This window comes from Aulostomus chinensis, chromosome 15 (genome assembly GCF_037954235.1).
Source record: "Aulostomus chinensis isolate RoL2024-O1b breed Wild chromosome 15, RoL_Achi_v1.0, whole genome shotgun sequence".
Taxonomy (NCBI): Eukaryota; Metazoa; Chordata; class Actinopteri; order Syngnathiformes; family Aulostomidae; genus Aulostomus; species Aulostomus chinensis.
The window spans coordinates 8,259,715-8,273,921 of record NC_141334.1 but is presented as its reverse complement, the minus strand read 5'-3'; the positions used below and the strand labels follow the sequence as shown (position 1 = coordinate 8,273,921).

General features: G+C 40.9%; 1 protein-coding gene across 3 annotated transcripts; it reads left to right on the top strand.

Annotated features, from left to right (window-relative positions):
• Positions 1–1,092: 1,092 nt before the first annotated feature.
• yipf5 (Yip1 domain family, member 5) lies at positions 1,093–13,670 on the top strand. 3 transcript variants are annotated; one of them, XM_086226239.1, is made up of 6 exons: positions 1,093–1,249; positions 2,548–2,663; positions 3,324–3,496; positions 3,788–3,933; positions 4,030–4,211; positions 13,494–13,670. In XM_086226239.1, exons 2-6 carry the CDS (start codon positions 2,554–2,556, stop codon positions 13,579–13,581), a joined length of 699 nt encoding a protein of 232 aa, XP_086082365.1. In that variant the 5' UTR covers positions 1,093–1,249; positions 2,548–2,553; the 3' UTR covers positions 13,582–13,670. The 3 variants fall into 3 exon arrangements, with proteins under 3 accessions (XP_086082365.1, XP_086082366.1, XP_086082364.1); XM_086226240.1 differs by having other exon boundaries at positions 13,497–13,667; XM_086226238.1 differs by lacking the exon at positions 13,494–13,670 and adding an exon at positions 4,838–5,971.
• Positions 13,671–14,207: the final 537 nt, after the last annotated feature.

Here is a 14,207-nt window from a genome sequence, read left to right as displayed (position 1 = left end):
ACCACATCTGTAATGTTCTCGCTGCTTCATTCCCTCCTATCCATATTTCTGCTCAGCAGAGGTCATCAGCCCATTACTTTTCATTATCTGTCATCATCAAAGAGGCTCGATCTGCCTGCAGTATTTGGTTGCAGTCCAGTTCTCTAGCACAGGAGTGATTGATCTGCTCTTCTCCTTCTGGATGAAAAAGACTTCCTTTGTTCTTGCCGGGAGCTCAGCACTTGTCCTGTTGAATCATCCTCGGCCCTCCATCTCTATTTGTTACCATTAGACACCGATTTTCTCAAATTACTTGTCAGGACAATGTGGAGTCTCAGATCTACCTGTGGTGGGCAGGCAGTATTATGTGATGTTAAACTGCACTCGTTTGATAATTTATGAGGCCCACCTGAGTAATATTGCAATACAGTACAACAGACCTGCAATAAATCTTTTTACAATGACGATTATGAAGTTTAAATCTATTTCAATCTGTTTAGAGGGATGTTGAATTATTGCAATGGTCATTTTTGTACCGAATAACTGGCAAGCGAGCCTGCAACTCTGTGATTTCAGAATGTTTTGTAGGGCTTTTTTTGTAATGTGCCTTGTATATAAACTGATTTGATTTGACGAGTCATGTAATGTTTCTGAATTATCTTTTACTGATATATTGGTGGCTGCAGGGTGGTGCAGTCCGCCCGTAGCGGCTGGGATAGGCTCCAGCCCCCCCCCCCCCCCCCCCGCAACCCTTAATAGAAAGGAATAAGCGGAAGATGATGAATGAATGAATGAATAAAGAGGGAGATTCAATTTGAAGGGCTGGACACCTGAAAAAATTTCATTGCGTCTCTCATTTTTACAAAAAACATTATAAAATTATAATTGAACAAACAAGAGAGAACAAAACACTTGCTTTTCTATTTGAATAACTTTCAGCCCCTGCACTTGGTATCCATCCATCGTCACCTTCCGCTTATTCCTTACTAGTAAGGGTCGCGGGGGGAATGGAGCCTATCCCAGCATCTACGGGCGAGAGGCGGGGTTCACCCTGGACAGGTCGCCAGTCCGCACTTGGTATCATTTGGTGGTAATACAACGATATGACTGTAGGGTGCAAACCCGTTTTCTGCAGAGGATCTATTTTGTTTGTCCCTAACGACTTTCCGTCCACTCGTACCGAACCGGAAGAAGATGTACCATTTCTCCTGACACGTAGCAGCTACAGCCGACCTGGCAGAACTTTCAGAAGATTTGTCAAACATTACTGGTAGGCGGTAATTATTTCTGTATGTGTTATGAATAACCATTATGCATAGAAGATTACAGGGGGAATGTAAAGTCATTCCGACGTTTGATAAAAGTCAACGTTACGCAAGACTTTGGACCGTAACGTTAACAGCTAGCTTTAGCGAGCAACCAGCATTAGCCAAATTAACGGTGCGCTGGCTGCCCAAATATTCGCAACTTTTACTGTATCCCTGACAAATAAATAATAATGTGTCTTAATTATGAGATGTTTGATTGTTGTGTCCTTTATCTGTAAGCTAACGCGAGCAGCAGTCGAGCAAATTCCAGTGTTGTGGATTTATACTGGCATTTTCCTTAGAATCTCTTAAGACCTTCCCAACAAAATCCTTCTTAACTGAAAATAAAAAGAAGAGGAATTCCTCTTCCAGCACAGGAAGACTTGTAAGATGTCACGTCGTTTACTAAAAACAGACTGATGTATTAGGATGAACCGATGAAATTCATCATGCATATGCCCCCCTTCACAAAGTTTGGGGCTTGACGCCCTCATCCCCTGTACATTATTTATTGTGTTGTTTTTGGATACTTACATAATATCATTATTCATGTTTTGAATCCCACTTAACTGCCAACTATTAAGCCAAACCACCCTTGTTTTCCTTTTTGAAATAACTTCAGAATGCGTCTAAAACCTGAAAACTGCCCGTCCTGAGTCATTCTTTAGCTCCCACATATTGGAAAGTAGGAAAGACGGTTTAATTCCTCCCAGACTGCTGTATGGCTCAATTGTGTGTATGTTTAATCAGAACTCATACATTTAGGCCACATGATGTCCTTTGATAACTTTTATTCTTTTGCTAGGTCTTTTGATGAATTGATCTTGTGCACCGTTAAAGTCTCGAAACAAACTGACCACATCGTGTTGCTCTTACTGTCTCTCCTGAACTCTCTTGCAACTTGATTTTTGAGGAGTTTATACACAAACTAAATGTGCTGGTCTCTGAAGTACACTGTGCAGTTCAACATGCTTTTGTCGCTTGAATTCAGGCACAAAATCAGAATCCAAAAATAAACTCTTGTGCACAACTGTTTCCAGAATTAAGATTTACTAAAATAAATGACAATAGCAAAGAAAAAAAGCCCTTCAACACTCACGCAGTATTGTTCCAAATAATGACTGTGGCTTCTTTTTTGTTTTGTTCATTTGATTATTTGTGTAACACTACAATATACTGTGTATATCTACTATAGGAATACCTCATTTACCACAGGTGCTTGGAACGCTGATAGCTGAAAATTTTCTCCCTCTGTCGGCAGATTGACATGTCGGGGTTTGACAACTTCAACACAGACTTCTACCAGTCCAGCTATAGTGTGGATGACCAAAGCCAGGCTGGCTATGGCTACAGCAACGCTGAAAACCCATACAACAAGTACGTGAAGGCCTGACCTTACCCGGCAATGTGTTCCATCTACTTGTTGTGCATCAAGAAAAATACAAATATTACAAAATGTAAAACGGGTATTCCTGAGCTTGAATGATCATTTTTAAATTCCACATATCTTTGTCACGATATTGTTTCTGTTTGCTGATGTAAACTTTGGCTCAAGTGCTCTTTTTTAACATATAAGTTGTACAAATATTCAAATGTCCAAAACTCTACATTAATCAGCAGATTTTAGAATCCACTTTTTGAACCAGAACGAGAAGTCGTGTGGATAAAAACATTTTTAAAAGTTTGTGCGTGCATTTTTATCAGCCAACCAATTAATCAGTGCAGTAGATCTCACCTCCAAAGGCAACATTAATATTTGTGTGCCGCTTCAGCTGCCAAGACTAAGCTGCTTAAACTTTAGTGGCTGGATGCTACACATTTAATTGTCTGAAAATTACATCTAATTTTCTGTATAAGCTATTAAACCAGAACAGGAATACTGGGGGACAGGTTTGCAGGGTGTTTTCTGACTGTATGCTGTACTTATGCACCTAATGTATGTATTAAAACTGATTTTACATGAGTTTTTATGCTTTGAAAATATTAATACCTCTGTGTGCCAGTTAAGCATTATTATTATTATTATGTCTTTCTTAGGCCATACGGTCAGTATGACTACTCCCAGCCCATGGCCTACCCCTCCCCAGGAATGATGCAGCCCCAGCAGCCGTACACAGGACAAATATTCCAGCCTACACAGACCTACACGCCATCCTCGTCACAATCCATGTACAGTAATAGCTTCGATGACGAGCCGCCACTTCTAGAAGGTACGTAAACCACAACCGTGATGCTGTGACCTGTCAGAAAGCTCCTCTCCAGCTTTGATAACTCGAGAGTGCAAGAATCCTGTGAGGCACCAAATGTCCTAATAGCCTAAATGATCAAGTGGTCCAAATTCAAAACAATTCAATTCTTGAGAAAATAACAAGTTTCATTTAATAGCACACCAGCTCTTTTCAAAGTATTTTTTGTCAGGAGGAATTGTCATCCCTCCAGCTGTGTTCGGTAATAGTTTTGGTATCCAGCATTTATACGTCTTTCCGCTGTGTCGGTCTTAGAATTAGGAATCAACTTTGACCACATCTGGCAGAAGACACTGACGGTGCTGCATCCGCTGAAGGCAGCAGACGGCAGCATCATGAACGAGACAGACCTGGCAGGACCGATGGTCTTCTGTCTGGCCTTCGGAGCCACGCTCCTCTTGGTAAAACACTTCACCACTGAACTATGAATATGACAGTCCTCTACACGCCGTCCAGACGCGATCATGTAGACGTCTGGCTTTGTCTTCCATTCACAGTCAGGTAAGATCCAGTTCGGCTACGTATACGGTATCAGTGCGATCGGCTGCCTGGGCATGTACTGCCTCCTCAACCTAATGAGTATGACGGGCGTTTCCTTCGGCTGCGTGGCCAGTGTGCTTGGATACTGCCTCCTACCCATGATCCTCCTCTCCAGCTTCGGAGTACTCCTCTCTTTACAGTGAGTACACAGGAGAACACTGCAGTTTAGTGTCTTTTAATCAGAGATGTGAAATGTTGGAATATTTTTTTTCTCATAAGCAGATAACTTTACAACGGAGTGTCGTAAAGTTGATATCTATACAAACAAGTTTAGATGATATTTACATTTGAGTGCATATTGAAACATTGTGAATTTGAAAAAGTAACTTACTGTATTTATTTTTACCAAACATTTGGGAACGGCATGAGTCATATACTTCCTCGTCTCAAACAACAAATGATGAGCAACGAAGGAACTTGAGCAAACCTGGGCTGACATATTCATTAGCCACTGGACAGATAGATTAAGAAAGTCACCCGTGTCTGTCGATACCGATGTTATCATTCCTCCCCAGCTTGAAGATAAGACACAAATCAATCAGAAACTTTCTTTTGTCAGTAGACTCACAGCGTAAACAGTCTGGAGAGCACTTCATCAAGCCGAAACTCCGAGACATGAAAAAAGACAATTAGTTGCTTTACAACGTGAGCTAAATTGATATCTCATCCCATCTTGATTAATATGTATGAGCGATGCTCCTTTCCGACCGCAACTGTTACAGCTTTTCAGCTAATGTCCTGCTTGCCCCCCTCCCTCCTCCTCAGGGGCATGTTGGGCATCATACTAACGGCAGCGATCATCGGCTGGTGCAGTTTCTCAGCTTCAAAGATTTTCATCTCGGCGTTGGCCATGGACGGGCAGCAGCTGTTGGTTGCGTACCCCTGCGCTCTCCTATACGGGGTCTTTGCACTCATCTCTGTCTTCTAAAGAAAACATTGCATAGCAGTTTGAAGCAGCTGCCGCCCACTTTATGTGATGTCAGTTTAATTAGTGTCAGTGGAATTAGTAGCTAATTACAGAAACAGGAGCTCCAGTCCCAAACAGCACCAAGGTTGCTTTTTTTTTGTTTTTTGTTTTTGTCTTCTTTTATAAGCCTCCACCTCTCACTACATTCCGGCATGACCATCTGCAGGCTAGGGTGTAGCGTCTCTCTCGTGTCTTCTCTCCGACCGGGACCCCGACCAGCTTTTAATCACACTCGCACCTCCCCATGGTTTCAAAAGGACATGAAGAAATTGAGCCGTTCACAGAAGAGACTATTTAATTTGGACACCGATGGAAGGACTGATAAGAAACCCTCAGCAGTACCTGCAGTCTTAATTTGGAGCCAGCTGGAAACACAAAGTGCACGACTGTGAGGAAACTCTGACATCACCTCCACCCAAGACTACAGTGGCTCAGTCTTGATCACCATAAATCCAGCAGCTTTATCCTCATCCGTTTTATTCTCTCGAGCTTCTTTTGTTGTCATGATGCCTTTCATGGAGCATTTTTGGGTACCAAACCATTTTGATCCCGTAATAACAACTCTTGAAGATACCTCATGTCCAAGGAAAGACGTCTCTCTATGATTCGGGTTTGCATCCTTTCAGTGGCTTCGATGTTTACTTTAAGGGTCCGCTCACTTTGTATGCTTTGACTGTTGTTGATATCTTCTCATGCACATTAAAGTTGTCCTTGAAGGTCATCTGCTTGGGGATATAGAAAGTTTATTGTGTGGTGTCATGTCTATTAAACAGGGACCTGATGAAGGGTGCATACAGGATGTGTGTGTGTACAGGATGTGAACTGGAAGTGGGTATAAAGGTGACAGCTTCTCCACAGCTGGTTCATGGAAGTGAAAAACCTCCAGGAGAGGTTTTCTGTCTCTGACCTGATGATGCATTAGTTACACGTTGTGGTTTTGTATCTGAACCAACAGTTATTTTCATCGCTAGTAACATGCAGCTTAGATATATACAAATCACAACAAAATCCCATTTACTGCTTTTTCAATGAAAATGAGAACAACAATGTAAAAATGAACGTTCCGTCAGGTGTCGCAGTTGTAATACAAGTTTTAATAATCTTAAATAAATATGCGCATGAAAATAATGCAGCCTTAATTCCACATCATGAAACTGTCGCGTGTGAGAGAGAGAGTTCGAAAGAGCTGAAAACTATTGAAGTAATTTTTCATTTTCTGTGTCATTGAAGCAATTGGGAGAAAAATACACTTCCCTCTCTGTAACATGTTAGTCAAAACATTGAAGTCTTCACCCCTCAAGAAATTATATATATATTTTTTCAACTTAAATCCACCCGACTGATCATAGGTTATAACAGATGAACCTGCTGAGATTCATTTTGAGTTGTTAGATTAGTTTATCAGGATTGTGTGACAAGGTTATTTGGAGCTGTTTGTCCATCCAATTTACCAACCAGCAGAAGAAACCACGACTGGTTGTGGAGAGGTGATGGTTGCTTTGGAGAAAGCTTGAGAGAAGGTTGACAAGGGAAAAATGTTCCATTTCAAGGTAGAAGCGTTGTATTCTCCACTAACATAAAGCACACACTGGGGGCCCCTTACATGGATGACAATCCACTTAAGTGGAATGAATAATTCAAAAATGAAAGTGGAGCGTGCAAACATTCCAAGAAACTCAACATCAAGAAGATATTTTGCCTTTTGTGCCAGCAGGAGCCGTCGGCTTGGCCCCCCTCACAGAGCATGCCTGCTTGTGTACATCTGCTCCACACAAAGTCCACAATCCTGTACCCCAACTTGTCATTTCTTGCCATGTCATCATTGTCCTAGCTGATGGGTTTCTGACTTTTTCATTCCGAGCAGCAATGAGAAAATGTTTTGGGACACCACAGCTTCAGGCGTTCCTGTTGTTTAGCCGAGGAAGACAACAGTCAAATTAAAGGCTGAAGCTTAGTTTTTGCTCATGAAAACGAGAATTTATTGTTTTATGAGGCCAGTATTGATTGAGACGTTGCTGAATGTGCTTCTATGGCCTTGGCTTAGCAGTGGCTGCTCTTTCCATCTACTTGACCGATGAAACTCGTACGCTGTTTACCTTCTGCTGGGCAAGATTTAATGCAGTTGGCAGGAAACAGTCTTTAATTTGTGGCGGGTGATGAATCAGTGATTCAACTGTTGTGTTCCTCGCAAAGATTCAAAATTGCAAAGGTGCCTCCAACAGAGGAAAAGACACAACATCAAACTGGTATTGGGATGTTTATTTTCCCATGTGAGGTATTTATTGCACTTGAAGTTTGGAAAAAAGGAATAGATTGGAGCCAGATGGCGGCGGAGTAGACAAAAACCGCACCAGTCCAAGAGAGGAAGTGGGCCTTCCTGTTTTTATCACTCCTTGGTACATTTACACGGATGCTCCTCAGGGTGGCAGTGTTGAGTTAGGTATCGTCTCCAGACTGACTGGTGTTGAGTTTTCTCCTGGTTTTTATTTGTCATGGCCTGATATTTCCCCCTGGAGCCACGACTGCATCACAGCCTCCTTTTCGATTCATCTTTATACTCATTATTTGTAAATTTTATGCTTCACTCTGAAGCAGATCAGCACCTACAAGCCAAACTCACCCACATTACAGTCAGTTGTTGTTGTTGTTTGGAGATTAACTGTTGGTAACTGCTCAGTCAGGATGCTTGCATCATCTGATTTGGGGCAGAAATCCAAGAACATTGCAATGAAAGAAGCTAGTGTTGATGAATAATTAAAAACAGGAATGGACAAAATGAGGCACGTGGGCCAATATCAGGGCGCCATAAGGTCAAATTAATACTTAAGCTGATTTTTATAGATAAATGAATATAATATTGAGAATAATTGTAGTTATAATAAAAATAATAAGCCTAATAAAACCCAATAATTTCAACACATGTAAAGGATTTATACTTTAAATCACTCTTGTTGGTGTTTTTTTTTTCTTTGTAAGGTAAAAATGCTGTTCAAATAATATAGACTGTTATTTTTTTCATTTGTTTTTTTAAAAACAATTCAGTCAGGCAGCAGATTGATGTGGTAACTCAGTTCAGGGAGGCGAGTGAAGCAAGAAAAAAATGCAGAGGCAGGGACGATGGTGCACAGAGATTTTTTTTTTAAGGCATTCTAACAACACAATATGTGTTTGTTTTTGGCCCACCGTCAAGCTGCAGCTGTAGGTCATCCAAGGGAAAATTCTTGAAATATATTTATGACACAGGAAGAAAGTTATTTTTATAGTATTCATTCCTGGAATGGATATATAATGCCCCTGCAGCTTCCACTGTCACCACTCTGTGCTGGTATTCAGGATATGTCTACTAACTACAAGAAAAATCCTCATTATTATCTGAAAACTGTCCGAAAGGGAGCGCAGATTAGTTGACTGGTCTGTGTTTCTCCAGGGAAAAGGACCATCATACCATTATATTATTTGGTGATAATCTCACCTCCATCTGGCCGGCGTGAGAGCCACAGTCTGTCCTTCCCAGCACTCATCAGAATGTCTACTTTGAGACTTTTTTTCTCTCTCTTTTTTTTTTTGGCATTTGTTTACTTTTCTGCCTCCAAGTGGCCCCAAAAAACCTGATAATTCAGCTGCAAAAGTACAAACAGTGACATGACTGGAAAGAAAAAGTACTTGTCCCTCTTGCTGCTTTTAATAAAAATGAATATCAGATTTTCATATATTGCCACAATAGTGCCAATTTATTGTGTATGACAGAGTAAAGATAGAAGTATCCAACGTTTCCTCTCCAAAGGAAACACCAGTCAGCCGGAAAACAACCTTGGCAACAGAACTACTGTATAATTGTGATAGAGAAGAGAGTTGTTCAGCACAAACTGCATCAGACAAAAAACAAAAACTCAGCTCAAAGTTTTACTGAAGAATCTCTTATCATCGGTGCAGGGCGGTCCTACTCATGCATGGGAAACTTTAGTTTTGTTACTCCATTGTTGTGACATTAGAAATGAATGAGGTCATGCTAATTACAAAACCGTACAAAGAGAGGCATCCGCATTAAATGATTTTCTTGCACTTGCACTGAAACTTTTACTTTCGATCACATTATCCACCTTTTATTAAATTAAATATTAAGAGCATTTGCCTTATACAATGGAAGGCATTACAAGTAAAATCCCAGTTATTCTTGGCATGAGGGGTGGTTTTTTTGGCAGCGTGTGGGTTTCGGTTAAAGCCGAGAAGGTGCCTGTGTTTTCAAACGCTGAGCATCATCTGAGACAGGATAGGTGAACAGATGTGGCCTGTGTACGCGATGCGCTCCAAAAAGCCTGGCAGCAATGAAGCTGATTAGGGTGTTATCTTCACTGAGGGAGCAGACGAGCGACAGGTGGAAATGTAACGATTGGTATTCAGCAACGCAGCGCCGCCTTTTAATGCATCTACAAAGCCAGCAGCACATGAATATTCACTGATAGCACAGCACTGAGTGTGATTTTGCTCTGCACTTCATTAGGCTAATTGTCCCCCCCTTATTGCACTGTGGACTCTTAACAGTGGATTCAGAACTCAATGAACTAACACAAACACTGCGAGGGACAATCAGCAACCGTCCAGTTTGGAGGACCTGCTCGCGGCGTGTGTGCGTGAATGTTTGCATGCACGCACATTTATGCTCAGCTAGACAGATCATCTAATAAGATCTCATTGCATGTAAAAAAAAAAAAAAAAAGACAAATATCACACGTGAGGTTATGTGTGCAAACATCACCACGCACAAACAGAAAATGCAGACATGTACTATCTACCGCATGAGAGCAGGAAGGATGGATAAGCAACACTGATACCATTTCACATCATTAATTTGCAAGCGGCTGAGCTGCACATTATCACATATCACTGCACAACCGCTGCGCTCCCATTTGGAAGTTCAACATGCATTGAAATGTGAAAAAGAAGAAACGCTCATTCGATCCATCAAGATTACAGGCGTCACTTTTTTCCTCTGTAGATTATCATGTCACTTTCATGTCCAACACTTAAGAGAGGGGATATTTGCTTAGGGACGTTTCTGCAGCAGTTCTACTTGTCATAGCAGGACCAAAAAACAAAGGTGTGATGAAAAATTGAAGTAATTGCTCCATTTATTCATGTGTTCCAGGGGCCTTGGCATTCTTAACACTGAATCACATTTACAGTCAATTAAAATAGGTTCTGACTAGTTTGACATGTGTTATTCCTGCTGCGGCAAGTCAAATGATTTACATTACACAAGCAGGAAATCTTAGACCTCCTTTCTTCAGCCCTGAGGAAGAGAATAAGAACGATATGAAAAGAAATGCACAGAAATCTCTTAGAAATATCTATTTAGAGTAGATTTACTCCTTTGTGTTTGTAGAATGCACTCCCCTTGAGTGTATTGACCTTCTCAGATAAAGCACCAGTTCAACAGCATGTTACTGTGTTATATACTGAGGCGTGTCCCCACTATTTCGCCAATCCTCACTCTCAAAAAAGGGAAAGGAACACAGCATCATCATGGGAGCATGAAGTTGCAGGTTTGAAATCCTTGGACGAACTCTCCCTTCACCTCTCCGTCCAGTCGAGCAGAGGGACAGCGGCATTCACATGTTTTGTGAGTTTCTGCCTGGAAACAATAGGAAAAAGATTATGTAGGATTATCTATATAAAAAAAAAAGTTTTAAAAATGTTATTGACATATTAGCAATGAACTTAAGCGTGAACTAAATAATGCTTAATTTTGCTGTTTGCAACAAACATTGACAAAACTCACTGTCAGTTTCAAAGCCTGGAGACCTTTGAAAACTCTTGGCTGGCTTTGTTGTGTTGACGGCAAAATCACATGATGCAATCGCTGTAGCAGAGATGAATTTAGTACGGATAAAAAAATACAGGCATGTCTGACCCCTGTTGTCTTTGCTGGCAGCAGTTTTTTTTTTATCACTGGAGTTTCTCCAGAGGAATGGCAAGAAAAACATTCAAATATCCACAAAGACCTTCAGTAAAATATTACGTCTGCAGAAGTCTCTGGAAAACTGCTAATGCCTGTGAACTATCCAAACAAGTTGTTCCTTTTGCGTGTACTCTTGTTGCCATGGTTTCTTCCAGGGATGAATAATGTTCCCAATGTAGCTCAAATATTTTGACATATTTGCTTTGCAATGACTACATGTCTGTATTGTCACTATCCTGGCCCTCGTATTCTTGTGCTACTTTTAGTTAAAGTTCCACCTCATCGTTGGCCCGAGCAAAGAAATCTCTGCTCTTAATGTTCTGCCAAAGTATTTTCTGCAACCGATCAGAGTAGTTTACAGTTATTACACCAATTAAAACACAAATATTAATACTGCCAACAGATCCTTCCAAAATCTACAAAATGGTCCTTTAAACATGAGCAAATTTGCTGCTATTTTCGAAGAAATTTATTTTAAAAGACAAATGTAAAGTTTGGGTTATGCCACTAAAATTCTCCACAAAATCTAAAGGAGGAATAGAATTAAAACTTTATTTCCTGAGTGATAGAAAGTTTCTTCTGCCAAGAATGACGAGACACCATCAATGGCACGCTCCTACCAGGGCTCCTCACTCCCTCAGTCAATAATCAAGTCAGCCTACTGTTGATGCTTGTATGATTCTGAAAGTATTTACTGTGGCAAAGAAAAACAACAACAAAAATTGAATGGAATGTGTCATAGTTACACCTAATAACACACAAAAAGCAATAAAAACAGGATCACTTGCTGCAGAATAATAACCCAAAACACATCTACAGTCTCCCATAACAGCAATCTGGTCTCGCCGGGGGCGTTTTTAATCAATATGCACGACATAAACATAATTCAGAGATTCTGATTACCACAGCCAGCAGGGACTCTGCTGCTGCCACTGCATATTTGTGCCTTCTTGAGTAGAATCCTTTCTCATGTTTTTGCCTTAACTTTAGCTCAGGTGTTAATAACTGCTATATGTGAGGGACAGAAAAATAGGAACATACGTCACTGCACTTAAATGGGCAAAATCAGATGGAAAGCAAAGCGACTAATGCCACATTAATTATTCACTTGTTTTATGGGTATACAAAGTTTAAAATTCGGCATCTTTTAAATCTATTTTCTGATTTCACATGCTTAATGCTGCACATAAAAAGCCTTTATTCTGTGTATTTTACAGACCGTATTACTTCCATTAAAATGCTCACGCTGCTCATTTGTATCTTCAGTTTATAAACTGCAAATGTTGGCAGATTTATGAACATCTTCTGAATTGTTTGCCTGTCGAGAGAATCACGCAAAAAAAAAAAAAAAAAACCCAAGGCTGTTCCTCAGTCTATCTAACATCCTCCCAAATATAATCAAAACTCCATCTACAACGTCTTGAGTTATTCCACTGACAGACGAGCCAACAACGATAAAACCAAACCAAGACCTACCCCCTCTGCACAGGCAATGAAATATAAATTGACTTAATAATCAGAAATTGTTTGTTTTATCCTGTGGTTGAATGGCCTTTACAGCAGTGGAGAAAATAATTATGATTTTACTATGACTGTGTGACACCCCTTTTTGTCACAGCCTGCAGGCATCATGAAGTAGCTGTCCTATGCAATTCTGCTCAGTGGGGTAAGGATAACATCATGATTATTTCAAGACTCATCAGCTCACTATAGTTAAAAGTAGCACATGGGATGGCAGCAGCAGTCTGGACCGCTCCCTGCTCTCTCCAGGTCCCTGGAAGTAATTGGCAGTATTCTGGAGCTGCAGAGGGATCTATGAGCCCTGTTGCAACTCAAAAAAAACAGTTCAAGCAGAGGGCAAAAAAAAACCTGACAGTGTCTTTAGTTATTTATATAATGCCCATTGACAATTGGGGTTTGACAGGCTGATGCAAGAACAGGGCCGTGACAAGCCAGGACGAGACAAAAAGAGTGAGCCCCCAAAAAGGGAAAAGGAAATTTTACTTTTTGGAGAAATAAGAAGAAGAAGAAAATGCAGTCACACGAAAACACTGGTATGTTTATTAATCTGATATGTTCAGGTGTCACAGATCCATGAGTTTCAAGTGGAACACATAATTACGATGGGACTTCTTTTTTTTTTATTATTCATGTAAAAACAAAATGAGACATTTATTTTGTTTGTCCACCACCACCAAGGATTCTAATTAATTTAACATTTTCCACCTTGTCTTGCTCTTCTTGTTAAGGGACTGTGGTCATTTTTGTTTTTGTATAAGGTCAGGAAACCGTGTATGGAGCGGGGAATTTAAAGTTAACAGTTTTCTAGCCCAGTGATAGCCAGCTTCATAAAAGATTCTCAGGTGGAGAGTATTTGGGAATCATCCCAATAGTTAAGTTGGTGTTGACTGTCAGCGTAGTGCATAAGAGCAGCTTTGCTTTTATGCAGTGCAGCTTCTCTTATTACCGCCGCTGTCGTTGTTCTCTCCTCTCAGCAGGCTCCTGTACAGCCAGTGCCTCTCCAACCTCAGCCATGCATGCATGATGCACAGCTCGATATCCAGTTCGATCACTGTGCTCTGATTGCCGAGGACTTCCTTGCCCGCAGCAGAGAAATACTGCCTCCCCTAGAGCACACCAGGACATTGCATGTGTCGCGGCACCAGGGGGTGGGCCACATGAAGCACTGCCACTGCACAACCACATTTTGAATAAAAATGTCCTCACTTTTTTTTTTTCACTTCTACTGTACTGTTTTTGCACTTTTCGAATAAGCACTCACTGAATCTTGAGGAAATATGGATGTGTGTAAAGGTGGAAGGAAGTTGTCTTTTTTTTTTAGCTAACCTGAGAGGATGTGCTGAGGACAGGGTGGAGTGAAAGTGAGTGAGGGGGTTCTGTCACCCCCTGCTAATCAGAAGCCCCAAGGACAACAGCAGACAACATGAGAAGTAAGAGGTGGAGTAGTGAGGGAAAGGAGAGAGGGAGGAGACTGTAAAGGGGTGAGACAGGAAGAAGGGAAAGGGAGAGTAGATCAAGAGACAAACAGGTTAAGATTGAGACGTTTTGGTCAGCAAGATAGTGAACACAATTTACTCTTTTTTTGCAATCGGTAAAAGTGCAAATGTGACGTTGTGCTATGAACAGCTACACCACGGATGTATGAGCTCCATCACGCCGCTAGCTTTGCGCTTCGTCTGCTTTCAGTT

What these genes read in the sequence shown, in the direction of transcription:
- yipf5 (XM_086226238.1), top strand. Translation starts at nt 2,554, where the DNA reads ATGTCGGGGTTTGACAACTTCAACACAGACTTCTACCAGTCCAGCTAT. An exon ending in TCGGAGCCACGCTCCTCTTG is followed by an intron (nt 3,934 to 4,029) that starts GTAAAACACTTC and finishes TTCCATTCACAG; the next exon opens with TCAGGTAAGATCCAGTTCGG. An exon ending in GGAGTACTCCTCTCTTTACA is followed by an intron (nt 4,212 to 4,837) that starts GTGAGTACACAG and finishes CCTCCTCCTCAG; the next exon opens with GGGCATGTTGGGCATCATAC.